Source organism: Schistocerca cancellata, chromosome 6 (assembly GCF_023864275.1).
Source record: "Schistocerca cancellata isolate TAMUIC-IGC-003103 chromosome 6, iqSchCanc2.1, whole genome shotgun sequence".
In the NCBI taxonomy this organism is placed as follows: domain Eukaryota; kingdom Metazoa; phylum Arthropoda; class Insecta; order Orthoptera; family Acrididae; genus Schistocerca; species Schistocerca cancellata.
This window is the reverse complement of record NC_064631.1, coordinates 148987937-149015240: the sequence shown is the minus strand read 5'-3', so window position 1 is coordinate 149015240 and position 27304 is coordinate 148987937. Positions and strand designations below refer to the sequence as shown.

General features: G+C 38.3%; 1 protein-coding gene across 1 annotated transcript in view; it reads right to left on the bottom strand.

Moving 5' to 3' along the window:
• LOC126191245 (CWF19-like protein 1) overlaps window positions 1-27304 on the bottom strand; it is a 160489-nt gene that overhangs the window by 8409 nt on the left and 124776 nt on the right. Inside the window, exons 7-10 of the mRNA XM_049932055.1 lie at window positions 17393-17513; window positions 17235-17302; window positions 17032-17147; window positions 7601-7745 (exon numbers count right to left, since the gene is read on the bottom strand). Coding sequence (XP_049788012.1) covers window positions 7601-7745; window positions 17032-17147; window positions 17235-17302; window positions 17393-17513 — 450 coding nt within the window. The remainder of the gene's footprint in view (window positions 1-7600; window positions 7746-17031; window positions 17148-17234; window positions 17303-17392; window positions 17514-27304) is intronic.

Here is a 27304-nt window from a genome sequence, read left to right as displayed (position 1 = left end):
TATAGCTAAATGTCTTACAACTATGAAGCTGACCTTTCATTCTGTATCACTTTTAGTTTATATAAAATGAACTGTCTTTGTAACATTTGCGTTGGAAACTATTATTACCATAAATAACAATGTAATTATTTGAAGCAATGAGCCACATTCTGGTTCAAGAACTATAAATCAATCTGTGCATGTTGGTGTTGTTCCTTTATTATCCACCATATTTCCTAATAACATCTGAGACACAGTTCAAAACAAAAGTCATGTTAAAGTCGGACGAAGTGGCAATGTTGATGAAAACTTTGAGTTGCAGGAATTTCATTAACATAAAATACTGATCTGCCGTTTCATGGTACGTGATACATCTCGCCCACGTTTCTGTATCGCATACCATGGCACCTTTATGTCTTCATAAGAATTTGTGCCTAATTGTTTTTCTCTTTAGTATTTGAAGACGATACATTTGACACGTGTGTGTGTGTGTGTGTGTGTTTACTGAGTATATAAACTGATCTTTGAGTTTGATAGAGATGTTTGCTATTCACACTAAAATTTGACACAAGTGAGGTAGAAATGGAAACTACCTGCATATGTGATAAGATTTATGGGTTCGAAGTCCACAACTACATTCCTCTATAACTGGATGCGTATGTCAGCTCAAAAGCCAGAGGAGAGCATGGGTGCAGCTCCTCCATTAGGGCTTTGTCCAGTAAAGACATATGGTGTTTAAACCAGTCTTTCATTTGTGGACAGGTTTAATTTTAATGTTTCCCATTTTTGAAGTTAAAGAAACAAATATGGAAAAATAAATGTTCAGAGAATGATTTGTCAAAAGAAAGGATACATCATGTCTCATTTTCAAGAGATACTGTTCATAACAGGATAAAATCCAAACAGATAAATGTTGGTAATAAATCTCCAATGAAGGGAGTAATTTACACTTTGGAAGAAAGAGGCAGATATGGTCGATTAAGAAGAACAAAAACTTCAGTTGCTGAGAAATAACAGATGGTGTGAAAAGGGTAGAACTCACAAGAATTCAGAAACTACATATAACTTGAAGTATTAGAGAGGAATGAAATAAAAGCTAACTGGAGAGAGTGAACAAAAATACAGACCAGAATGAAACTGGAAAAACAGCAACACAGTGAATTTGTAGACAGAGATGAATGTTAAAAGGAGGGCTAATAAGAATGGCTGGTATTTGCTCAGACACACAAGGGATTCCCTTGCTGATTACCATCCACAGTGTACAGTAATAACTGGTGAATAATATGAAAGTGTTCTGCACCAATATAAAATACATACCCACAACAGCAAAAAGAAAATAGTTTGAAGTATCGACTGTGAAAACATCCATCTTATTAATCAGTTTGAGCATCCTAAGATTCCCATCCATTTATTATGTGGTTGGAAAATGTTACAACTATAGGTGGATATATTACTTCCAGGCAAGAAACTTTTCCTCGCCCAGAATTGTGCTACAATGCAGAAAAACATTGGACAGAGTTGTGGTAGGTAAGAGGTATTTCCCTGTGCTCTCGCAAAGTAAAGTTATTAATACTGCAATAATATATCCTTTTGTTAGTATCATACAGCTGGAATGCACACTGTTGCCCATTCTAAGCCTCCTATTAAAGACTGCACTTTCTATACATGTGATTAATGGTTTACTGTATATACGTATCAGGTAGGTTAAAGATAAATTGTATCTCTCAGCCACAAACAACTCTGGTGACCATTCAGCATATTTAAAGGTTTAATAACCTGTTAAGTTACTTGTATAACCAATTGCTTATAAATGGAACAGTTCCTAATTAGCTGAAACATGTTGAAGTTAAGCCTACACAAAAGAGAGAGGGTAAAGAAATTCTGCCAAACTTCCATTGAATTTCACTTTTGAAGCAACCTAAAAAATCACAGAAAAACTTATATTAAGTTGTGCCCTAGTCCGCAGCTCGTGGTCTTGCGGTAGTGTTCTCACTTCCCGCGCACGGGGTCCCGGGTTCGATTCCCGACAGGGTTAGGGATTTTTCCTGCCTCGAGATGACTGGGTGTCCACTAGGATCTTGCCTAGTACAGCAGTGTGGGTCTCTTGCATCGTCCCCTATGCTCCTCGAAGTATGGGACCTCATCATCATCATCATCATAAAGTGGTGCCCTAATCATCTAACCTCAATTAATATATATTCCTAGTCACAGTTAGAGTTACAATATTGTGATGGTATTTGCACTTACAGCAAGCCTGCCAGTGTAAGTCCCTTGAATCTGGGGAGGTAAATCAAGAATTTTGTCCAACTGTAAGAGCTTCTCTGCACACGTGCAATTCTTGGTTGTGGCTTGGCGATATTAATATACTGTCCGTGTAAGGAGCACAAAGATATGATAAGAGAAATTAGGGCTCATATAGAAGCATATAGACAGTCATTTTTCCCTCACTCTATTTTTGATTGGAACAGGAAAGGAAATGACTAGTGGTGGTACAAGACACACTATGCCATGCACAATATGGTGGCTAGCAGAGTTTGTATGTATGTAGATGTAGTTGTAGATGTACACCAGTAGCATCTTGCAGCTATAGCTACTGCACCACCTGCATTATTCAATAATATCTGAGAAAGACATTTGAAATAGATCTGTCAGAAAGCCTAAAAAGTCATAGGTGTTTCATTTATCAAACACCAAATTACAGGTCCTTGTTATTTTCTGTGATTTGTCAAAACTCAGAATGTTACAGTGTCATGGAAAAAACTGCAAAATAATTCAAGTTATCTCTCACTTAAGAAGGAAAAAGTATCATAACTTAAGCTATCAGTAGTTATCTGACTAGGAAGAATTGTGTGTGCTGTTCCTGTGGCCCCATCTTGCTGCCATTGTGTCTCCTTGTGTTCATCAGTGCACACACAAATAATTCAAATGGCTATGAGCACTATGGGACTTAACATCTGAGGTCATCCGTCCCCTAGACTTAGAACTACTTAAACCTAACTAACCTAAGGACATCACACACATCCATGCCTGAGGCAGGATTCGAACCTGCGACCATAGCAGTCGCACGGTTCCGGACTGAAGCACCTAGAATCGGTTGGCCACAGAGCACACACAAAATGGGAAGAAAATTTGCTAGCTTTTGGAATAAATCCTTTGTCAAGCTAGAGTAGAAACGCACACGCGCACACACACACATGCTAGAGTAGAAACACACACACACACACACACACACACACACACACACACACACTCGTCTCTACATTGTGCCAGCTGGACACACAATGCTGGGATTGCATTTTGACAGATGGACTAGGGGTCACGTGAAGATTGCATTGGGTGGTGTGGGTGGAGGAACAGGGAGATGGGAGACAGGAAGAGTGGGTGAGGTGAGTAGTTAGTGGCTCAGAAGGAAGCAGCTGGTTTCCTGGTTAGGAATGTGGGAGGGAGGGGTGGCAGGGACATGCGCTAGGCAGCTGAAGCACAAGTACTGGAAGAAGTGGGGTGTGGCATACAATGAAGACGAGGGGATGACTGAAAAAACAAAGGGGAAACTGTTGGCTGGAGCATGTGAGGGCAGTGGGTTAAAGGAGGTTGAGGGCAGGAGGGTTATGGAAGTGAAGGATGTGTTGCAATAATATCTCCCGCCTGTGCAGTTCAGAAATGCTGGTGGAGGAGGGAAGAAATCCAGATACACTGGGCTACGAAGCAACCATTGAAATCAAGCATGTTGAGTTCTGCTGCATGTTGTGCACCTGGGTGGTTAACTTTGTTCTTGAACACAGTTGGGCAGCAGTCATTCATTTTGGTAGACAGCTAGTTGATTGTCACACTGACATAAAAAAGCTGTGCAGTAATTGCAGCAGGGTTGGTACATGACATGGCTGCTTTCACAGGGACCCTGCCTCTGATGGAGTAGGATAATCCCTTGACAGGACTGGAGCAGGAAGTGATGGGTGGATGTATTGGGCAGTTTTGCACGTGGGTCTTCCACAGGGAAGTGGTCCATCTGGCAAGGTGTTGGGTGTGGGAAAGGCATAGGAATGGACCAGGATCTTGTGTAGGTTGGGTGGGTAATGAAATACCACTTTAGGAGGGTGGGAAGGATTTTGGGTAGAGTGTCCTTCATTTATAGCCAAAATGCTAGATAATCGAAGTCCTGGCGAAAGATATGTTTCAGTTGTTCCAGTCCAGGATGACAAAATGGGCGCTCCTTTGTAGCTATGGTGCAGCTTTTTTACATATACTCCTCCTTTGGGGGGGAATGTATACAAACAAATCCATGGCTCAGCTTTGCACACTTGCATGGCATCCTCGTATGCCAACCTTTTTATAGGTCATCAAGAGGAAAACATTCCTAGCCTCCCAAAAGAACAAACCCCTTGTCTAGGTCAAGTTCACTGAGACATCATCATCATCTAGAATCATGCCTGCAAAACCTCAACACCTTCTCTCCCATCCACTTCCCCACCTCACCTGGTCCTACTCAAACCAACGTGCCATCATGTTGACCTCCGATGGGTCCATCCCCACATCTGTCCACATTAAACCAACTACCCGCCAACAGAATCTGCATTTCTACAGCTGTCCGCTCGAACACAAAAAATCACTCCCATACAGCCTGGCGTGTCTGCAATCACGAGAACTCCCTTTACCGGTATACTGATGGTCTCATGAGGGCCTTCACAGACAGGCATTACACCACAAACCTAGACCACATTCAGGTGACCATATCCTCTCACACCCCTAATCTTACAACAACCCATAAGAATCAACTACAAAGGAGCACCACCCTCATCATCCAATCTCATCCTGGACTGGAACAAATGAAGCATATTCTTCACCACGACTTCCATTATCTACCATACAGCCCAGAAATGAATACTACCCAAGATACTTCCCACCCACCTAAAGTGATATTCCATCACCCACCCAATCTACAAAAGACCCTAGTCCTTCACTATGCCACTCCCACTCCCAACCCCTTTCCGGAGAGTCATATACCTGTGGAAGACCCAATCCACCCACCCAGCACTTCCTACTCTAGTCTGGTCATATGCTCATCCTACCCCATCAAAGTCAGTGCCACCTGTAAAAGCAGCCATGTCATATAAACAGGGACAGGAAAATTTGACAAAAATAATGAACAAAAAACAATGCCTAACTTGTGGTTTTTACGAAAATAACAAGAAACTGGCAATTTTTATGAGATATCGCAAAATCTGTAATTTTGTTGTATAATCTTGAAATGACAGCTCATTTCCTTCTTAGTGAGCTTTGATGTGAGGGTAAAAATAGCATTTAAATTGGAAGAAAAAGGTTAATAACAATAACTGAATTTCATCACAGTTGGCAGAAAATAACATCAGAGTTGGCAAAACATAGCACCAAATTTAGCAAAAAACAACACTGACCTTGGCAAAAAAACACCAAAATTGGAAACAACAACACTGTACTCTCCAAAATTCCACAGAATTTTGCAGAAAAATAACACATAATTCAATAAAAAGATAACACCAAATTTGGTAAAAATATAACACTGAATTTGACAAAAAAATAATTGTGGATGTGATAAAAAACACAGAATTTAACAAAAAACATAGAATTTGGCAAGAAAATTACACTGAATTTGACAAAAAGCAACACTGACTTTGGCAAGAAAAGGACACCAAATCTGGCAAAAAATAACACAGAGTTTGGCTAAAAGACAGCACCAATTTTGGCAAAAAAACAACTAATATGGCAAAAAACACCAACTCTGTCAAAATATGAAGACAAATGTGGCAAAAAAAGCAAGAATTTTGCAAAAGATAACACCAAATTTGACAGAATTTGGCCATAAAATAAAACAATTTTTTCCTGTCCCAACATATAGCAACTCTGCTACAATCACTGCACAGCTTTTTAGAATGGCCACCACAAAACTGTTGCCAAGAACACAGTTGACCACCCAGTGGCACAACATGCAGCTGAACACATGTTCAATTTCAATGACTGCTTCAAACCTGGGCCATCTGGATTCTTTCCACCACCAAAAACATTTCTGAATTATGCAGATGGGAGTTATGCTTGCAAGACATCCTTTCTTCCATAATCCTCCCGGCCTCAATATAAGTTAACCCACTTCCCCACACCCTCTACCCAACAATTTCCTCTTCCTATATCCTGTCACCCTCTCCCAACCCATGTCATCTTCATGGTGCGCCATGCAGACACTCAAATGTGCTCTCTTGTGGTCATAGCGGGACTAATTATTGATAGTGAATTACAGAAAACAGCTGACTGAGGTGGGTAGGGAGTAGGGATGGATGCAAAGAGTGCATAAAGGGAAAGGGGCAGGTCTTTGGACAAATGATTCCACAGCCACACAACAAGACAAATGGTACGAAGGTGGTTGTGCAGCTGCGAAGTCATCTATCCAAAGACCTGCGTCTTTCTCGCTGCCCCATCTTTGCTTCCTTCTCTACCCCCTCCCCATCTCCATAAGTGTGGGTAACTGCTTTCAATAATTGAGTATCAATAATCAGTCTTACCAAGGCTGCAGGACTGCATATTTGGGTTTCTGTGTGGTTCTTTTTGTACTTTTGCTAGAAAAAGAGCAACAGCTCTAAAGCCAGTGTGAATATAGTTTTCTGTTCCTGTGTTCCATGCATCGGTCAGCTACAGGTCATTATAAATGTAATAGCTACTTTTTAATCTACTACCATTCTTTGGTATAAGGAGCAGTCAAAAGAAAACAGGGAAGATAATCACTGTAACTTTTGATACATGTATCCCCCTGTGAGACAAGAAGGTCAATCACTTTGTGGAAAAATGTTTGTGGTTTGACTATGGAACCGTGATTATACACACACGAGCATTTTCGTCTGAAGCAAATCAATGGCCACAAATGTCTTCCTTCAGGACTCCAAAAATTTATAAACAGCATGGGGAGATTTGATGCCAAGATTATTTTGACTATGCTGCAGAATTTTCACTGGGAAGCCCTTACACATTTTCTATACAGTCTTGGCCTCTCGCCATGCAATTTACGTATATTTGGAGCGCTGAAGAGAGACATTCATGGCTATTGATTTACTATGGACAAAGATGTGCATGCCTGGATACTATCCACAGGCAACCAGAAACATTGTTCCATGCAGGCATTGAGTGTCTTGTGTCACAGTGGGGTAAATGTGCTAACAGTTATGGTGATTACTTTTGAAATAATAAACAGTTTACTTACTGTTTTTCCATCTGTCTTGTTTTCATTTCACTGTCCCTTATATTATACATTTTGATCAAATATTTTCTATGAATGATGAGTGTAAGGCACAATGTAGTGGGCAGGGATTTCACAACTAAGAAAATGAAAACAGATGTGAGGATCTTTCTAATATACAGAATGAATGTTACATGCATTGAAAGGATGTGACAGTGACAATATACATGGACTATTGTGGTTACTGTTTACATATTTTTACAAGCATAACAGCATACTGTGCTATAAACTCAGTGTCAGAGTGTAAATTTTGAGATATCATGAGAGTTTCAAAGCATAATCTCTAATGTCTTGGTTACTTATGAATCAACATTATGCAAATTATAAGTTTAAAAATGATTGCCATGCTTCAGTATCACTTACCTGAAATATGTCCTTAAGCATATTAACCACACGCAAATTTACTGGCACAACTTGAACTTGCAGATGTGAAGTCTTGTAATTTCTTTCAAAGAAGACAGGAGCTTTCTGTCTTTTATTAAAATATTTCTTTATTGCTGATTTAAACATGGTAAAATTGAGGAAAATAAAACAGAAAGTAAAGCAAACAAAAACCTTTTACGTGCATTGTGCGTGTGTGCGTGTGCTTGCATGTGCACATGCATGCTCCTGTTCGTCTGTCCACTTACACATCGACACCCCCCCCCCCCCCCCGCCCGCCCCACAGATACTCACTTATAAAATTTATAATAATCATAAAGTGATACTTATCAAAAATTCTATGTACTGAATCTAATGTTCATTCACCTAGTACAACAAAGGAAAGAATTAAAAAAAAAAAAAAAAGCAGGACTAATCGATACCGCATTTAGATCTCGGATCATGTGAGACCATTTATTATTTACTTATTTATGGATTGCTCTTTCTACATATGAAATGCATGCTAGAAGCTACTGGACACCATGTTTCATTAGAATTTTTTTCATCCGTAGTAGATTAAGACAATTTTTGTTATTTTATGCCTAATTTATTGCATAGCCTCAAACCCAATTAACTGTTGCCCAGATTTCCATGGAGAGAAAGTTATGTAAAAGAGGAAGAAGGATAGAGGAGAAGAGATAGATAAGATTGAAGTTGGGTGATTGTGGAGGGAGATTAGAATGTTAATCCCTTGGCTCATAAAACATCCTTCACTAGTTGTGATTGTGATGCTCTCCATTGTCTAGCACTTCAGACACAGATAACATGCTGTATTTCCTCTCTCTAATGGTAGGATACATAATGTAAACACTATCACTGGAATGTTCACCAAGTGGAAAATTCTGACATTCTTCAGCAACTCAAGATTGAGATTCCCTACACATCATCAAAGTAACATGCTATCTTACCCATGTGCAAGCATTACTGGAGCATAGCTAGAGATGTCAGCTGTATTTCCCTGCACTTTCTCCTCTGTAAACAGGTGTTCTGTCCCACAGTCCTCTTTGTTATAGATCACTTTTTTTTCTCCTTGAAGATTTGAATACTTTTGTCATGATTTCCTGGATTGTGTATCCACTAAGTAATCCAAGGAAGCGCATGCTTCTTCATTTGAAGTAATTTTGTACACATTATGATCTCATAAATTAACTTTCTCTTCATTGACTGTGATGCTTTGACTGAGGCACTGCATCACTCTGTGTTCAGCTGTTGCAATTCCTTCACAAACGACTCTATTGTTGCTCCTTTTATAGAATCTACAAAGTTAATCCAGATACGGTTGGTGAATCACCCTTTTCAAAGGACTTTTGGACATTTCTCGATGTTTGCTAGAATACAATACATTGTTTTTCATATACTGAGACTATCCCACAGGCATCTGTTTCGAGCTTTCATGTTGGTGATTAGTTAACCATTTATTCATTAGCTTTACTTATTTTACCTTTTGATTATCAATATTTTGCATACTTCCTTGTCTGGAACTGAATTGGATACATTTCACAACTCTCTAACAATGCCATTCAGTTGGCACCAGAGATCAATAAAGATCCATTCCATCATTCAAAGGATTTGAGTAGGTATTATCTCCTGAAGTATGACTATCTACACAATTATACCGAAAGTGATCACAGACATAAAAAAAGAGTGATATTTTAAAAGATGCTGTGCTAATCTGTAATTTTATGCTGCAACGATTCATACGCTTAAGAATTTTGAGCTTTTGAGATACAACTGCTGGAAGTTGTCCTTACAGCCAGATACATTCCAAAGACGGTTTCTCTCTTTCTCACTAAATAAAACACACAAGAACAAGCTACACATAAAATGTGGAATCTGATAAATTAGAATCGGCAGAGCAGGGAGCTGATGAGATCAAGAAGATAATGAAGGCTAAAAAAGGAGGAGATAATAATCAATAGTAACAGACGTAATGATGATGTAGCAAAGAAAGAAAAGATACAGTTAATTATCATTTATATATATAAGAAAGAAAAAGGAAAGGGAAAATATAAATGGTAAACTATGGCAATGATGACAAGGGTGTAGGAACTCAAAAATGAAAGCAATAATGACAATAAGGAACAAATATTAAGGGTTTGTTGTAACACTGATGATGATTTGAGATTGAGATCATACTTGGATTGGTCGGACATGGGGCAGGAAATTGGCTGTGGAAGGAACTATACACACTTTCACCCAGAATCACCAAGGAAAACTTATATCACAATGGCTTGGATGGGAGTTCGAATCTTGAGCCTCCTGAATGGATGGGGCAACAACTATAAAACTTATGTGTGGCACAAACAGAGCATTAATGGCTGCAAGGAAAACAACAAACTACATTATAATGTAGAATTTTGTAGATGAAAAAGGTAAAGACATTCATGACAGACTTAAGCAATTGAACTGTGAAAAAATTTCTACAACTTTGTTTTAAATTAACTTGGTCTAACACCAGACTCACAATCTGCTTGCCTCAAAAAGCTCCCTCTTGATGAATTCTCAAATAAGAATCAAACAACAGACTTCTGATATTCAAATTATTTTGTTTCAACATACAAATGTCTATCTTACACTGATTTCCACAAAATCTATCAATCTATGGCAACAGCTCACAGCACAAATGCAATTCACAGTATCAAAGCCTTACAATGAAATACAAATCCACCTGAGAAAATCTGCAGTTATAGTGTGGACCTAATTCAATGAAATATCATTCAACAAAGGAAACATAAGAAACTTAAAAAAAAAAAAAAAAAAAAAAAAAAAGAAAGGGGCACTCCATTAGTCAACACTGACCAACATAATGATACAAGCAAGTCTGCATTTCTTGGCAATATCATTGAGACAATATTAATTTTTATATGAACAGTAAAAGCTAAAGGTTGGAATATCAACAATACAAAGGAAAGGTAGATTGCTACTCACCATAAAGATGACATGCTGAGTTGCAGACAGGCACAACAAAATGACATGACATGCTGAGTTGCAGACAGGCACAACAAAATGACAACAAAAGCTATATGTGTGTCTTTTCATTGTGCCTGTCTGTAACTCAGCACATCACCTTTATGGTGAGTAGCAGTCTATCTTTTCTTTATTTTGTTAATTTTTATAAATATTGTTGTTGCATGATAAGAAGCATGTTTTCATGAATAGATGGGACTCCGTGAATACCTAACATACAATGGTATCATGATGTTTGGTGGAGAGCAAACAACCCTTGCAATATGTTTACGCAGTTAGTTCAACATTGTATATTGCTACATGGAAATAAAACAAAAGTTGTGCCTGAAAGAATATGCGGTTATGCTTGCCTTTATGATAACTGAGTGAAACGTGTAGTAACTTCTTTAGGGAACATAAACTTACATATTTATGTGAACATAATGACTTCAGCCAATTTTGATGTATATATTGTGCCATAGCAAAATTGTCTCAGATAAACTCTTTTGGCACTGCTATTTTACTGCAACATATGCACAATTGACAGTCCATTGTTGATGTGGTGTCTCTAGTGATTGTCAAACTCTAACTTAGATTTTTTATTGTTAAAAGAAATTCCTGTATCTGATATACTATATTATCTCTCAACTGTAGCCAATGTCCGTCAATCACAGCTGAATCCATGTAGCAAACACGTCAAATTATGAAAGAGTTTTCAGGTTAATTGTTTTTGTTCACATTATATGAGAAATAAATGAACATACAATGCAGCATGAAGAAGGAATAAAGAAAAGCATCTTTGATTTTTTTTAAATCTGTAGTTATTGAAACAAAATTTATTTCTGCGCATTAAGAGATATTCACATTAGCTAGTACTAGGAAAAGAAAGAACCCGCAGAATAAAAATTATCAAATTTATAATAAATTAGAAATCATGGCCTTTCATTTTAGTGGTGATAATATTTAAATTTTAGAGTAATCAGAAGAGGAATCCTGCTTCATGAACTTGAATGAAATAAGTAATGAGTACTTTCTATGTTGAGAGCTGAAAAACACTGAATGAATTTATTGGTATGAAAAGATAATGATGATGATGATGATGGTGAGGTGGTGGTGGTGAAGAGGAGCCCTGCTTCATGAACTTGAATGAAATAAATAATGAGTATTATCTCTGTGAGAGCTGAAAAAACACAATGAATTTATCAGTATGAAAAGAAGATGTGATGATGACGATGTGGTGGTGATTGCGGATGCATGGCACTCAACATCATGGTCATTGGCACCATGATATAATGCATTAAAATCTGCCTCCCCTCCCCAGCCCAACAGTTCATGAAATTTCAGAACTAGTGTAATAGTGGCATCAGTGCCAGTGAGGATGGTGGGCAGATCTCCAGCCAAACCGAGGGCTGACATGATGTCAGTATATAACACACACACTGCCAAAATACACTGAACTGAAAGTGGCACGCCACAAACTTCACAGAGTGATGGATCCTCCAACTGGAGGATAAAACCGTTTGTTAAAGGGCTATGCTTTATGTGCAGTCTGATGAGTAGCACTTCCTGCCATCAGTGAGGTTGTCATGAACCCCACCATGCCTGAGTGGTCATCTTGAATTTGTTTTCCATCAACCTCAGCAATTCAGTTTCCCACTGACACGTGATTTGTCGGTCAGAAATGAGATGACAGTGTGCAAGAGGATGGCACGTGGACATACAACACCATCCCAAAATGCTTCATTGTCAGCTATGTCGTTTCCTTGCATCATGATGTGCAGTGCCCAAGTGCCCAGCAAAAGACCATTGCCACATGGTTGGAGCCACTGTAAGAAGTCATGCATGAGCTGAATCAAATGGTCTACTGGACGCATTTGGTGGACTGCTAGTAGCGCACTGAGCAAGTCAGAACAGAAGAGAACCTTGTCCTGTGATGCCTGTGAATCCATTTCTATGTTTTCATAATGCTATGTAACTCTGCATTGTAATTTGTAAATTGTTCTAAACACCCAACCAGGGAAAACAGCTGAATGACCAAAGCCATTCTCTTCTGGGAGCCATCTGTATAAACAACGATAAAGCTGTGGTTCATACTTAAATTGAAAGGATACAGAGTTGTAAAAATGTAATCTGGAGTACAACTTTTCTTGTACTGTATCAAGCTTAAAATTACTTTTGGCCTTTGAAAATGCCAAGGCAGCAATTTGCTCTATCCCTGGCTGTGCATTCGGAGGTCTCATATATCCAGATCCTTGAAACCGTCAGTAGCACATGACCCAAATGGCTTGGTTGCTTGTAGCTGATTCCTGAACAGCTGCTCAAAGTTGGGTTGGACCATTGCATTGGATGCCAATGACTGATGGCATGCGAAGATTTTAAGGCCCTGTTGAGCCAGAAGGAGGTGCCACCAAATACACAGTGGTAGTTTACCAGCCTCTGCCAGAGATTTGAAAAGGGCAGGCCCAAAAAGCTGCATTCGATATCCAAATGACCTCGTGGTGGACAGCCTCCAGCATCTTGAGATAGGAAATATGGGCTGATCCATAAGCCATGTTGCTGCAAGCTAACCGTGGTCTGACAAATGCTTTATAATACTGCAGAAGGTGGTACTGCCAGTCCTCCACACTTTTCCATTAAGGCATTTCAAAATATTCAACAATTTGAAGCTCTATGGTCGCAGGTTTTTCAGGTGTGGTGCAATGGTTAATTCTGATTCAAAAGTACACCCAAAAAGGGCACAATGTCCTTAAAATGTAAAATATTGCCCCCATTGTGAGATCTGGTTGGTTAAAACTTCGGCAAGCATGGTAAAATAGGCGCACATACTCGTCGCTTCCTGATGGCCAGCTGTAGCTGCCTGATTGTTGTCGTAACATTGGAGAAAGATTAGAAGATTGCGGAGTTATCTACAAACAAGGAGCTCCTGACTACGGAGGAGACACCACTGATAGTGACTGCTAACAATGTGACACAAAGGACACTCTCTTGGGGGACCCCATTCTCCTGAACATAGCTATCAGACAAGGCATCACCAATGCGATATAAGAAGCACTGTTCCTGGAGGGAGGTTTGGGTAAGAAATGGCAGACATCTACACAGTCCTCAGTATGAAAAGAGAAAGTCGCCTCTAACCACTGTAATGTAACAACCTTGGGTTACATGTAGGAGTGCACAATACGTAGTTTTTAGTGTCTTACTTGATACATTGTATTGAGCATTGTGTTATATTATGACTATATTTCACATTTATTATTTATTACCTAACATTATTTGGAACAATTGAAGATTATTTGGGTACTAATGTTAAATACACCAAGCTGTTCGCAAAAATGTCAGATTTAAAAGAGTAATAACTCAATTTGAACACAGTTATGTTTTGTTTGAAATTATCAGCTAGGAATTTTCTGAAACTACTTAAAAAAACACTTTTTAGTAAAGTATACCATAATGTACAAAGTAACCTGTCACATGAAAAAAATGTGACTTCAAAGTTAGAGCATATATAAATGTCAGTAATCAAAGTTATCAAGTTATTTTGTAGAAATTTACATTTTTTTGAAGTAAATGCTGAAAAATCATATTTACCAAAATTTAACATTGGAAGACTCTGTATTTTATGAAACTATTTATGGAAAATTGTTCTTGTTTTCTGCTGAGTGTACTATCACACAAAAACAATTTTGTATAAGGTTTTCTCCAGCGAAGTACTGTGAGCAGCGATGGTGAGCCATATTATACGTACTGTTTCTGTTCTTCTTCTAAATGGAAACTTCATTCAAAGGTGTGTGCAGACCTATAGCATGTAATAGTACTCGACATGTAAGAGAAGTGGAATGTATTCTAGTGCTAACCCCTTTCTCTGCTTCTTGGTGTACTCACATAGTACTGTCATCTGGTCGCTTTGCTGATTAATACATGAAAAATAATAGTAGAATCAACAAAAATAATAATTATATTACATAATTATTAGAAAGTACGACATTTAAACAAATTTTTCTATCAACTATTCCACATCTTTTATATCTGGTAAGAACTGATTTTTTTCCTTCTTGTGTTTATACCACAGAATGTAAATTTCTTTATTACTGGGAACAAGTTCATGCCATGTAAAGCCCATTAGATTAATTTAGAAGAAATAAGTATACTGTATTTTACAGACTAGAAGATGCACCCTAATTTGTAAGAATTTTTTTTAAAAGATTTTTACTATTTTTATTATTAGATGGGAAATCCAGATTATAAAAGACATCTTCGTTTATAAAATCAAACTGATCTTTAAAATCCCTGAAAAAATGTAATCTGAACTACTTTCTTCTTCTTCCTCCTCCTCTTCTCATCATCGTTGTCCTCTTCATGTATAATATGGTCTTCACTGTCATTGAGAATGTTACTTATGCTGCACTTCCTGAAAGATTTAACGAAAATGCTTTTTCTCACTCTTGACCGTGCCTGTTTTATCCACTGACACACTTGTTTGGTGCTAGGTTATTTTAAAGCTCTCTTGGGTATGAATTCATGCTGGTTTTCATCCATCCATCCTCTCTCATATACACTTTAAACGGCTTATTTATCAAGACATCAAGAGGCTGTAATTGTGAAGTCAGTCCTCCTGGAATAACAGCAAGCTCTGTATTTCCCTGCCTCATAGAATTTTTCAAATGACTACTAAACTGATCAAGCACAAGAAGAGAACTCTTCTTCAATAAAGCACCTTTCCTACTCTTCCACGCTCTGTTAATCCACAATTTCATACCAGCCTCGTCCATCCAACCCTCGTCACATACTTGACCGACAACCCCGGGCAGTATTTCAGAAAGTTTTGGCATTGTTTTGCTCTTGAAAATTGTTGTGTCATGTAATGTGGGAGTCAGCACATACACAAACAAGGAAGAAGAAAAATTGCTATGTCCACTGGCATGAATCCAAATAGATCTGTGCATAACACTCGAAGATTAATTGGACACTTTATTTCTAAAAATAAAAGAAACTTAACTTTCTGTGCCTCCTACATGCAAGTACTTTACTCTCTATTTCCACTCAGAGAACACTGGCTAAGAAAAGTCTTCCTACTCAGTACTGATGCTCTCGAAGTCCGAAACCAAATTGGGGCCAACCGGCAATGGGCGGCTGGTTAAATCAGTGTTGACGGAGGGTGCTGAACTCTGTCTTCCTGGAGCTGTGGTGCTACCCACTCTTTCCACTGGCGCACATCTCAATGCCTTCTCGATGCTGTTTTGCATAGCTGCACTGTTCAGTGTACAGTTGATGCTTTAGGACTGCACAAAAATGATCATTGGATTACATTTAGTACTGTCGGCACAACATGAACTGACAACAATGTAGTGCATTTTTTCGTGACCACTTGTTTTTATAGTTGACTTTTAGCACCTTTCATGGCAACAATTCTGTCACTAGGCGCATCAAATGTCAGAGAAGTATTGTCCATGTTCGCTATTTGGCTTAGTTCCGTAACGGTTTTCTTTTGATGCTGAATAATAAAGCAATACAGAAAAAAAAATTCTCTCTTCATAATCTTGTGGCATTTTCTGAGATATTTTGGTTTTGGTTCACATGCTAAGGCCAAGATGCTTCATAAAGCTGTGTTAAGTTCCAACTGTAGCACTAGCTTACAAGCATGAATTTGAATAATTTTTGTATTAATTTCCGCACCATTTTGACAGTGTCCGTGAATCCATTTCAATAGGGCACCACCTAGTTATGGCCATCTTGCATTCAGTCCTCTATTTGCACATTTAGTCTTCCTCATTTTTTTCAGTTCTTCTTTACTAGCCCACCAATTGTGAACGATTTTTTCTGTTGGTGGAGGGCCAAAATGCTGCTCAGCTACTGTTTACGTGCTCTTCCGCAAATGCTATTACTTTCAATTTATGACCTGCATCATTTGAATACATTTAATTTTTTTTCCATTGCACAACTAGCTACTAACAAAAATATTGCATTGTTACCAATAACACAAATCACTTTCAATTCAAGTTCACTGACACTGTACTCTACAATAACGCACCATAGGCTACATAGTGTTCTGGGTTTGTGATGGCAGGTTGGGAGGGAAACAGTGTTACAGAGCTTGTGAATCTTCGCAACTCATGTTTGTCGAATCAGTGCACTGCTGTTGCCACTTGAATCCAACGTTGGCAGAGAGAGAGAGAGAGAGAGAGAGGGGTTTTTACAGCATTGAATATATGGCCATTTTTAAGAATGGTGGGAGTTTTAAATCAAACATTGGACATTTTTACATTATTTCAAGTATAACGCACAAATGAATTCTGGAAACAATTTTTGCAATAAAAAAAGTGTGTCTTATAGGCCATAAAATAAAGTATTACTAATTCAGTGAGAGACGTTACACATTTATTAGAAAATTGACATTGTTCACAACCAGAGGAATGTGATGATGAAAAGGATACTTCTTAATTTCCTTTGCCACAGATTCCGGCAAGCTTGCAAGAGACTGATGATGGCCAATTGGAAGAATCAACAGGTGATCAGCAACAAGACCTCCTTTGGCCAATGCCAGATAAGCCTGAAAAGAATTAACATCAACACACTGCACTAAACTCTATTAAAACTAACTGTGTACAAACAATAACTGTGGTTAGGGCTTGATTACCTCTGTGCCAATACTAATCACAAGATGCTTCTCAACTTCTGGACTGGCTAAGCAAAACCAGCAAGTACCTGTAATAACATGAGTGTGTAATCATAGAGTTTATTTGTCATAGTTTCACAAACTACTGCCCTAAACTACCACCACAATTAACAAAATACCTTGATCAAAGACAGGAGGTTGTTTTCGTTCTGGTCCCCCATCACTACCTCTTGACTTTCGCTTGCGGCTGCCGTGATCTTCTGGCGCATCCATGTCGAAAAAGTACTGGTTTGACTTCTCCTGCGAGACAAAATCCAAATATTAAATTACGAAAAATAATTATAAATGTCATGTATAAATGCAGCTCCCTTTCTTTCCTGCTCAGTATTTCAGGTATGTACAAACATATAGACAATTTGCTTTCCACAGGGGCATACCCTTAGCAAGATTCCAATGCAACTCTACTGAATCTTTGAATTCTGATTAGTGATAACTGCAATAATGGCATGTAGTACCACTTCAAGAAGCACTGGGACTGCCAGTTTGAAAGTAGGAACTTCACTGGACATGAAAATTCCAGAAAAGACAAAACTCCTCCTCTAATTAAAATTAAGAACCTATTTTGAAGTGCTTTGAGACATTATAAGGATTTATACAACATGTGAATTTCAATTTTTTATGTGATTTTTGTAGAAGATAGAGTCTGAAGCAATTTTCTATCACCATGGCAGACAATACTTGGTGTGACACTGTTGCAACTCTGGACTTTAAATGCCAGATGGTAACTTAAATCAGACTATAAACTGACACAGTTTGTATTACTGCAGAATGCCAGACTATTCAGCAATTAGTCTGTAAAAGTCATCAATACAACTGGGTATAGGCAGAGGGTGTGTACTGACAACACACAATAATCTGTTGCAGAGCATGCTCTACAACATGACAGTCATGACCTTGGTGTCAGTTTCACCACATGCGCCATCTAGATTCTTCCTCAGACACCAGTGTCTCAGAACTCCACAGATGGGAACTAGCGCCACCACATGTCCTTGGTTCTCGGCAGTCACCTGGTCTTACTTCACATTAATTCCTTATGTCTCAGCTTTTCTGCACAATAACTACTCATTTCTTCACTTCATTTTAGTTTTCTACTCCTCTCATTTTCTGACCTGTCTACTTTTCGCCATCCTGCCCTCCCAAGTCTGTTACATGGAATGCATATACCTTTTCACTCTTATTAACTCATGTGCAATGTTTTAGTAGTAATCTCTGTCTTGCCTATTACCCTGTCTTCCACCTTTAAATTCTCCAGTTTTCAAATCTCATCCGGTGTAGTCCCCAACAATCAGTCTTTCCTTCTCATCCCATCCGTTAAGTCTCCCCTGATGTGCAGTTCAGGGTGACTTCCAAACCATGCCCCTTTTCCTAAACCTCTACAGTTCTTTTCCTTCACCCCTCTTCCTTTCCCTTCAACTCTTCTGTCAGAAGAAGGAGCCACTGGCTCTGAAAGCTTGCATAAGTTAAACCTTTTTCTGTGCATGGGGTTCTGCTGATGCCACTTGGTGAGTAAATTTTTTGTCTCTTGTAACACCTCAAGGACAGAAAACCCCAATTAACAAACTTTGTGGAAACTTAAAGTAGGGAAGTGAGTCATCTTGACAGTGATGGCAACTATTGACGATAAAATCTACACTGGTAATATTTTGATTAGCACCTATATCATTCAAACACTGAGAATAGCATACAAAAAGGGGAGATAAAAGGAAAGGATTATCATAGATTCTTTATCAAACACGTATAGAATAAATTCAAAATCATATGAACAAAGGTTAAATCGAAGGAAGTAATTCACTCAAGATAACATTTACCATGGAAGAGAGTTGTAGCCGCATCGAAAAGGAAATTCAATGCGACTACAATGCAACTCGGATATGGAAATGTTCAGTTAATTAGTTGCTCTGGACGCAAATGCTATTAGATTGTTTCAGTTTTGGGAGTTTGATAATTCGTGAGGTAGAGACTGAAGTATTGCTCAGTCATTTGACTGATGAAAGTTAATCTTTACCATTCTCAATGCGACGGTATAGTAAGACAAATGCTAGACTTCAACTGAGTGATATTGGTTTATCGGACTTAGCCTTCGCACTGATGAACAGTTACAAACCTTGAGAGCAATGGATCAACGACAGAAAAACAATTCATAGTCATGAATAGGACACAATAAAGTGAAGAAACAAAGAAAGGCAAGTATGCCGATTAGTCAAAAGTTGTCATCAGCGTCACAATTACTGAACTGAACAGAAGTTAATCTTGAATGATATATCGGTGTGCGTATGTTGTAGGGACAAACAATTAAGTACAGAAAGAACAATAAAATCTGAATCAAAAGATAAATCTTACATGTCACCTAACTCATTAAATGGACAATACAACGTGTATTAATGCAAGTTGATTGACTCGTTAAACACTTTAATTGAGTAAGTGAGTGTAAGACTAATGGACAGTGAAAAGTGATTAGTTTAAACCAGTATTACGGTGTATTAAAAATCCATTTACTCCAACATAAGTTATCTCTGGAGTTACATCGGTCCATTGTTAATAACTTGACATAGCAACAGAATAGCAGACGGCAAAATTTCATCCTCGTTAAGTATGATGTGAAAAACGACCATAATGATGAAATCAAGAATCAAGATTTTATTTCATCATGAACTGACCGGGCATAAAAATAAAAATAAACGATTGCAGTTTACCAGTTCGCACAAGCTGAGAAGACTGTTGTGGAAAGATAACAGAATATTTCCACACCACATGAGGAGTTGTGTTCTTACGAGAGTTAGAGGTGCTGTTCCACGTCATACCGACGGAGACGAACATTGTTACCAGTCGCGTCTCCTCCCAGCAAGTGAAGAAGGAGGGAAGGGATGTCACACTCTCCAATTACATTCTATTGTCAGAAATTGACTATCTTCATTGTTACATTCATTACATATGGAACTTTTTTGTAAATGATGGTCACCATGTGACCATCATTGGCTGCAATGCAATCTTTGGCATCACTCACACACTCGCCCTAACTTTATGAGGAAAAAAAAAACCACAACTTGTTATGGCCTCCACTTTGATAAGAATGTTGTATTTCACCTGCTGGATAGTTACTGGCAGCAGGCACACACTTTGGATACCAGCATTCTCTCCCACACCCCGCCCTCCATTTTCCAGAAATAGATCACATGCTGATAAATAAGGCAATAATAGCAACAATATGATGAATGATCTCTCTTCTGATACAGATCTGCATTTCCTATCCATCACCTTCAAACAAGTCTTTGACAGCATAAACCAGCAAGAACTATACAGAGTACTGGAAGAAGTTGGTATATATGCTAAACTAATAAGACTAACCAGAATGACAATGACAGAGACAAGAGCAAAAGTAAAGGTCCTTAGCAGAACACGTGAAAGCTTTGACTTTAATAAAGGCATGAAGCAAGGTGATAGTCTATCCACTCTCCTATTCAATATAGCCCTAAATATTTTAGTAAATAAAATCAACAAAAGAGGGAACATATTTATGAAAACTAGCCAGATATGTGCATACACTGATGACATTGCTATAGTAGGAAGAAATATCAGTACAATCCAAGAAACATACCGGGCAATAGACACAGAAGCCTTAAAAATTGGCCTCACAGTAAATGAAAACAAAACAAAATATATGGTAATGTCACAATCTGACACCAGAAGAAGCCGTAAAGACTTAGAACATCAATGGGAAATTCTTCAAAGGAGTGTCCTCTTTTATCTACTTGTGAGCCCTAATAATAAATGATAACAGTATTGGAAAAGCTATAAGGGAAAGAATACAAGTAGGAAACAGAGTTTACTTTGCAAATATGCAGCTTTTCAAAAATAGTCTTGTTACAAGAAAAACAAAACTGTTAATATATAACTCCATAGTCCACCCAATAATCACATACAGATCAGAGGTATGGACATTGACAGAACATGACAAAAATGCACTAAGAAGATTTGAGTAGAAAATACTATGCAAAATCTATAATCAAATAAGGGAGGAAGAAGAATACATTACAATGCTGAATTACAAGTGTTATTCCAAGGTAGGATCATAATAAAATTTGTGAAATCATGGCAAACACGATGGTTAGAACACATGGAGAGAATGGCAAAGGATAGAATTCCAAACAAAATGATGAAAGGTGTGATCCATTCAGCTAGGTGAAAAGGGAGACCTAGAAGAAGATGGATTGATGATGTAATACTGGATCTTACCGGTATGGGAGTCCAGGGGTGGAAAAGAGCAGCAAACAAGTGAGAAATGTGAAGGAAAATCTTTGAAGAAGCCAAGGCTCACCAAGGGCTGTAGTGCTACTGAAGAAGAAGAACAACATTATGTTATCAAAAATTGACTATTTTCGTTGTTACATTCATTACATATATAACATTTTTGTAAATGAAGCTCGTCATATGTCCATCATTGGCTGCAATGCAATCTTTGGCTTGATTGCAGGCACTCACTCTCACTCTCACTCTCTCTCTCTCTCTCTCTCTCTCTCTCTCTCTCTCTCTCTCTCACACACACACACACACACACACACACACAAACTTTTTGAAGAAAACAGTTGTTATGGCCTCCAGTTTGATACGAATGTTGTGTTTCACCTACTGGATAGTTATTGGCAACAGGCACACACTTTGGATACCAACATTCCCCTCTCCCCCTTCACCTTTTCCAGAAATAGATCACATGCTGATAAATAAAGCAAGAATAGCAACAATACGATGAATGATCTCCTGTGACTGTGACAGCATTGCCTGCATCATCCTCAAAAGCTACAAAGAATATGGTCCACAGAAATTGAAAATGTGCCTTTCAGACTTCACGAAACAGTTCAGAAAATTGACTTGTTTGTTTATTATCTCCAGAAGCTGTGGGCAGAAATTTCAACATGCCTCCAGATCTGTTCGTAACTGTTGCAAAAGTTGCATCTTTTGGGGAAAGAACTTACTATCCAGATGCAACACCTATCATACACCTCTATCTAACATGTACGTGACTTGTTGCTCTGCACATAGCCATATGGTACACAACAATAACACAATAGAGTGCTATCGAATAGACACTCTTTGAGCCTTGGTGTAACACTGAGTTTTGATCTGCTGTTACCTACATGGCACTCACAATCTGAAACCAATTTCTGCTTTCACCACTAAACCTTCAGAGTCAGACCCATCCACCGCTAGTTCCATCAACTGTCACACAGACCACTGATACAAGGACAACTTTTTTGTTTTTAAATGTTTATTACATGTTTCATTTTGTGCTGCGCATATTAACTGTTGTAGAGATTATGCCCTGTGATCACAATGCAAAGCGTACAAGCCAGGTACCTCGTGCAGCAACAAACATTCTGTCATAGGAGGTTTGTTTCCTGCTACCTAATATGTTGGGCACTGGACTTGTTTCTGTGAATACAACACTTGCAAAAGCTGAAGAACTAATCAAGTTTGACTTTGCTACTTACTACTACAGTGTTACCTGGGATGCAGAACAAGTAGCTGATCAGGTGACTTATCGCTCAGCAGATTCTATTGTTCTAAACTTCCTGACCAACATCATATCCCCTTCTATGCCACAACTTGTTCATTTTGTTGCTAAAGCAAATGATACCTACTTACAATCCAGTTACTTTATCTGAAAAACATTTTCACTGCATGATCATTCACTCAACAGTTATCCATAATGAAGCGGTATCTGAAAATAAACTACACTAAATTCAATCAGATCTTGATAAGATTTCAAAAGTGGCGCAAATACTAGCAACTTGCTTTAAATATTCAAAAATATAAAATTATGCATTTCACAAAATGAAAAGAAAATTATTCCATCACTAAAATATCAATGAGTCATAATTGGAATTGGTCAATTTGTACAATTACCCAAGTGTAACGATGTGTAGGGGTATGAAATGAAACAATCACATAAGTAAAGCAAGTGACAGAATTGTTTCTAGTGAAGAAGGAACATTTGGGTACCACCACTTATGTGTCAGTTGTGCAGTGAGCTGGGTTTACTGCTGCACCCACACACTATTTCCATATGTAGTCTAGGAGGACGAGAATTCATAAAGTACACATTTGCTGTAAACACATTTATTCTACATGATAAAGCACATGAAAACTCATCAAAATAAATTCTGATTACATTGTCTAGTAGCTGGTGATAACAGTAATGGTGTCACACTGTATCTTCACTCGAACATTGTTCTGCAGGGTATACACTCCTCAGAGACGAGTGCGTCGGCCAATTGCATGACCATAGGAGAACCTCTTCATGATTGCAGGGTGCTGTGTATTTCACGGAAGCAATGAAGCAAAAGTGCAAATAAATATAGAATGCCAAACAAACTTCTGTAGGTGTTGTTAAGCTCGATCCATGTGGTCTGCAGAAAGCAACTGAAAAATGTGTGTGTTGTATGGTGACTCAGCTCACACTGCTGTTGCATTTTGCCTGTGCAACTCTAGCAATACAATGTACTACAACCTCCTACTTACTGCTCACTTAAGGATCACAAAGAGAAGATTAGACTAATTTCAGCACACAAAGGGTCATTTAAGCACTCATTCTTATGCACTCCATAAGTGAATGGAATAGGGAGAAACTCCAAGAACTCGAAGTACCCTCTGCCATGCACTTCACAGTTGTTTGCAGAGTATATGTGCAGACAAACATTTAGATCCTGACTAACATGTAAGCTGTGCTGTGAAGCGAGTAAACAATTACTGCTGCTAAAGCAGACAGATACTGCTTTTAAGTGCACAACTAAACATCAGCTTCTAGGAAACCATGACCAATAATTTTATGAAGAGTTCTATCAAAAATATACACTAACAAAATACTCGGATTTTCTCCTAAATCATTTCTATACATAAGGATTGGCAAAGGCCCTATAACACTACCTTGGGGAATGCCAGAAATCACTTCTGTTTTACTTGATGACTTTCTATCAATTACTACGAACTGTGGCATCTCTAACAGGAAATCACTAATCCAGTCACATAACTGAGAGAATAGTCCATAAGAACACAATTTCACTACAAGTCGCTTGTGTGGTACACTGTCAAAAGCCTTCTGGAACCCTAGTTACACAGAATCAATTTGAAAGCCCTTGTCAATAACACTCACCATTTTGTGTGTGTAAAGAGCTAGCTGTGTTTCACAATGTTGACTATGTGTCAATTGATTGTTCTTGTCTACGTAATTCATAATGTTTGAACACAATATATGCTCCAAAATCCTGCTGCATATTGACGTTAATGATATGGGCCTGTAATTTAGTGGATTACTCCTACTACCTTTCTTGAATATTGGCGTGACTTGAGCAACTTTCCCGTCTTTGGGTGCGGATCTTTCATCAAGCGGGCAGTTGAACACGATTGCATGATTGTTAAGTATGGAACAATTGCATCAGCATACTCTGAAAGGTCTATAGTCTGGAAAGGAAGACTTGATTTTAATAAGTGATTTAAGTTGCTTCACTACCCTGGGGATATTTACTTCTAAGTTACTCATGTTAGCAGCTGTTCTTGACTCGAATTCTGGAATATTTACTCTATCTTCTTTGGTGAAGGAATTTCAGTAGGCTGTGTTAAATAATTCTGCTTTGGGAGCACTTTCATTGATAACATTTCCATTGCTACTGCAAAGAGAAGGCACTGATTGTGTCTTGCTGCTAGCAAACTTTACATATGACCAGAATCTCTTTGGATTTTGCGCCAACTTTTGAGACAAAGTTTCATTGTGGAAACTATTAAAGCATTTCACATTTAAATCCATGTTACATTTTGATCTTAGATTGCCAATCTTCAGGATTTTGGGTTTATTTAATTTTGGCATGCTTTTTTCGTTGTTTCTGCAACATTGTTCTGACCTGTTTTGTGTACCATGTGGGATCAGCTCAGTCTTTTGTTAATTATTTCGGATAACTATCTCAACTGCTGCTGATATTATTTCTTTGAATTTAAAACACACCTGGTCTACACTTACATTGTTAATTTGGAAGGAGCGGAGATTGCCTCTCAGGAAGGCATCAAGCGAATTTTTATCTGCTTTTCTGAATTGGAATATTTTTCGTTTATTTTTGGAGGATTTGGGGGTGACAATATTCAATCTCGCTATGACAACCCTGTGTTTAATAATCCCAGCATTCACTTTGAAGCTCATTATTATAAGGGTGGTTTGAAAAGTTCTCGAAATGCAATAGGAAAAAAGTACATACATCACTGAAACTATTTTCATTTTTAAATGTAGTCTCCTTGTAGATTAATGCGCCTGGTCCAATGATGTTCCAGTGCCTTGATCCCATATGAAAAATGAGTTTCCTCCAGGCCTGCAAAACAGTTGTCAACTCCGGCTATCAATTCTTCGTTTGAAGTGAATCTTCATCAACCAAGAAAAATTTTCAGTTTTGGGAAGAGATAGAAGTCTGACGAAGACATATCAGGTGAATAAGGTGGGTGTGGCAACAATTCATACCTCAGTTCGTGTAATTTTGCCATGGTGATGGCACCTGTGTGCGTGTGCGCATTGTCTTGATGAGAGATGACTTACTTCCTTGCTAAACCTGACCTTTTTTCATGTATCTTTTGTTGCAATTTTTCCAGGAGGTTAGCATAGTATTCTCCAGTAATTGTTTGCCCAGTGGTGAGATAATCTACAAAAAGAATCCCCTTTGTATCCTAGAACACTGATGCCATGACCTTTCCTACCAAATAAATTGTCTTTGCATTCTCTAGTGGTGGAGAATCAGCATGTTTCCATTGCTTTGAGTGTTGTTTTGACTCTGGGGTATAGTAGTGCACCCAAGTTTCATCTATGATCACAAACTGATGCAAAAAATCTTATTCATTTCTCCTAAAACGGGCCGAAAATTGTTTCTATATGTCCATTCTCGTGTGTTTTTGATCCAGCATCAAGAGTCGCGGCACCCATCTTGCAGATAATTCTTTCATTTCCAGTTCTTCGATTCAAATGTGATATACCCTTTCACATGACATCTGGCAAGCATGAGAAATTTCATGCACTTTCAATCAGCGATCCTCCATGACCATTTTGTGCACTTTTGCAATGATTTCTGGAGTAGTGATACATCTTGGCCGAGCCCTGCATGGATCATCATCTAAGCTCTCCCAACCAAATTTAAATTGATTTGTCCACTTGGTTCAAATGGCTCTAAGCACTATGGAACTTAACATGTGAAGTCATCAGTCCCCTATACCTAGAACTACTTAAACCTAACTAACCTAAGGACATCACACACATCCGTGCCCAAGGCAGGATTTGAACCTGCGACTGTAGCAGCAGTGCAGTTCTGGATTGAAGCGCCTAGAATCACTTGGCCACAGTGGCTGGTGTGTCCACTTGGAAAAAGTTGAATATGAAAGTGCAGAGTCCCCCAGTGTATTCTGGAAATTGGCATGAATGTCCTTTGCTTTCATACCTTTCTTTACGAAGTACTTAATCACTGCTTGGATCTCGATTTTTTTCCATCTTCGCAAATCACTACATGGGAACAACAACAGAACCACGTCATCGCCACAGCTCTCTTCCAAGAACACTGACGTGGCATGTGTTTATAGGCAACAGTCCAATGAATATAACTTGAACAACTCATTGTGCTAGCACTGACCTCTTGTGGTGATTCCGAGAACTTTTCAAACCACCCTCGTAGCTCAGGATTATTTGTTGCTAAGAGTTCAAGTATGTTTTCACAACCATTTACCATTTGCATGGGCTCATGAACCAAATGCTCGAAATAATTTTCAGAGAATCCGCCCAGAACAATTTCAGATGATGTTTTATGCATACCTCCATATTTAAACATGTATTTTCACCAACATATCGAGGATAAATTAAAGTTACCACCAACTATAATTGTATGAGTTGAGTGTTGAGTATGTGTTTGAAATTAAACTCAAATTTTCTTTCAACCTTTCAGCAACTGTATCATCTGAGTTGGGAGGTCAGTAAAAGGATTCAATTATTATTTTATTTCAGTTGTCAAGAATGA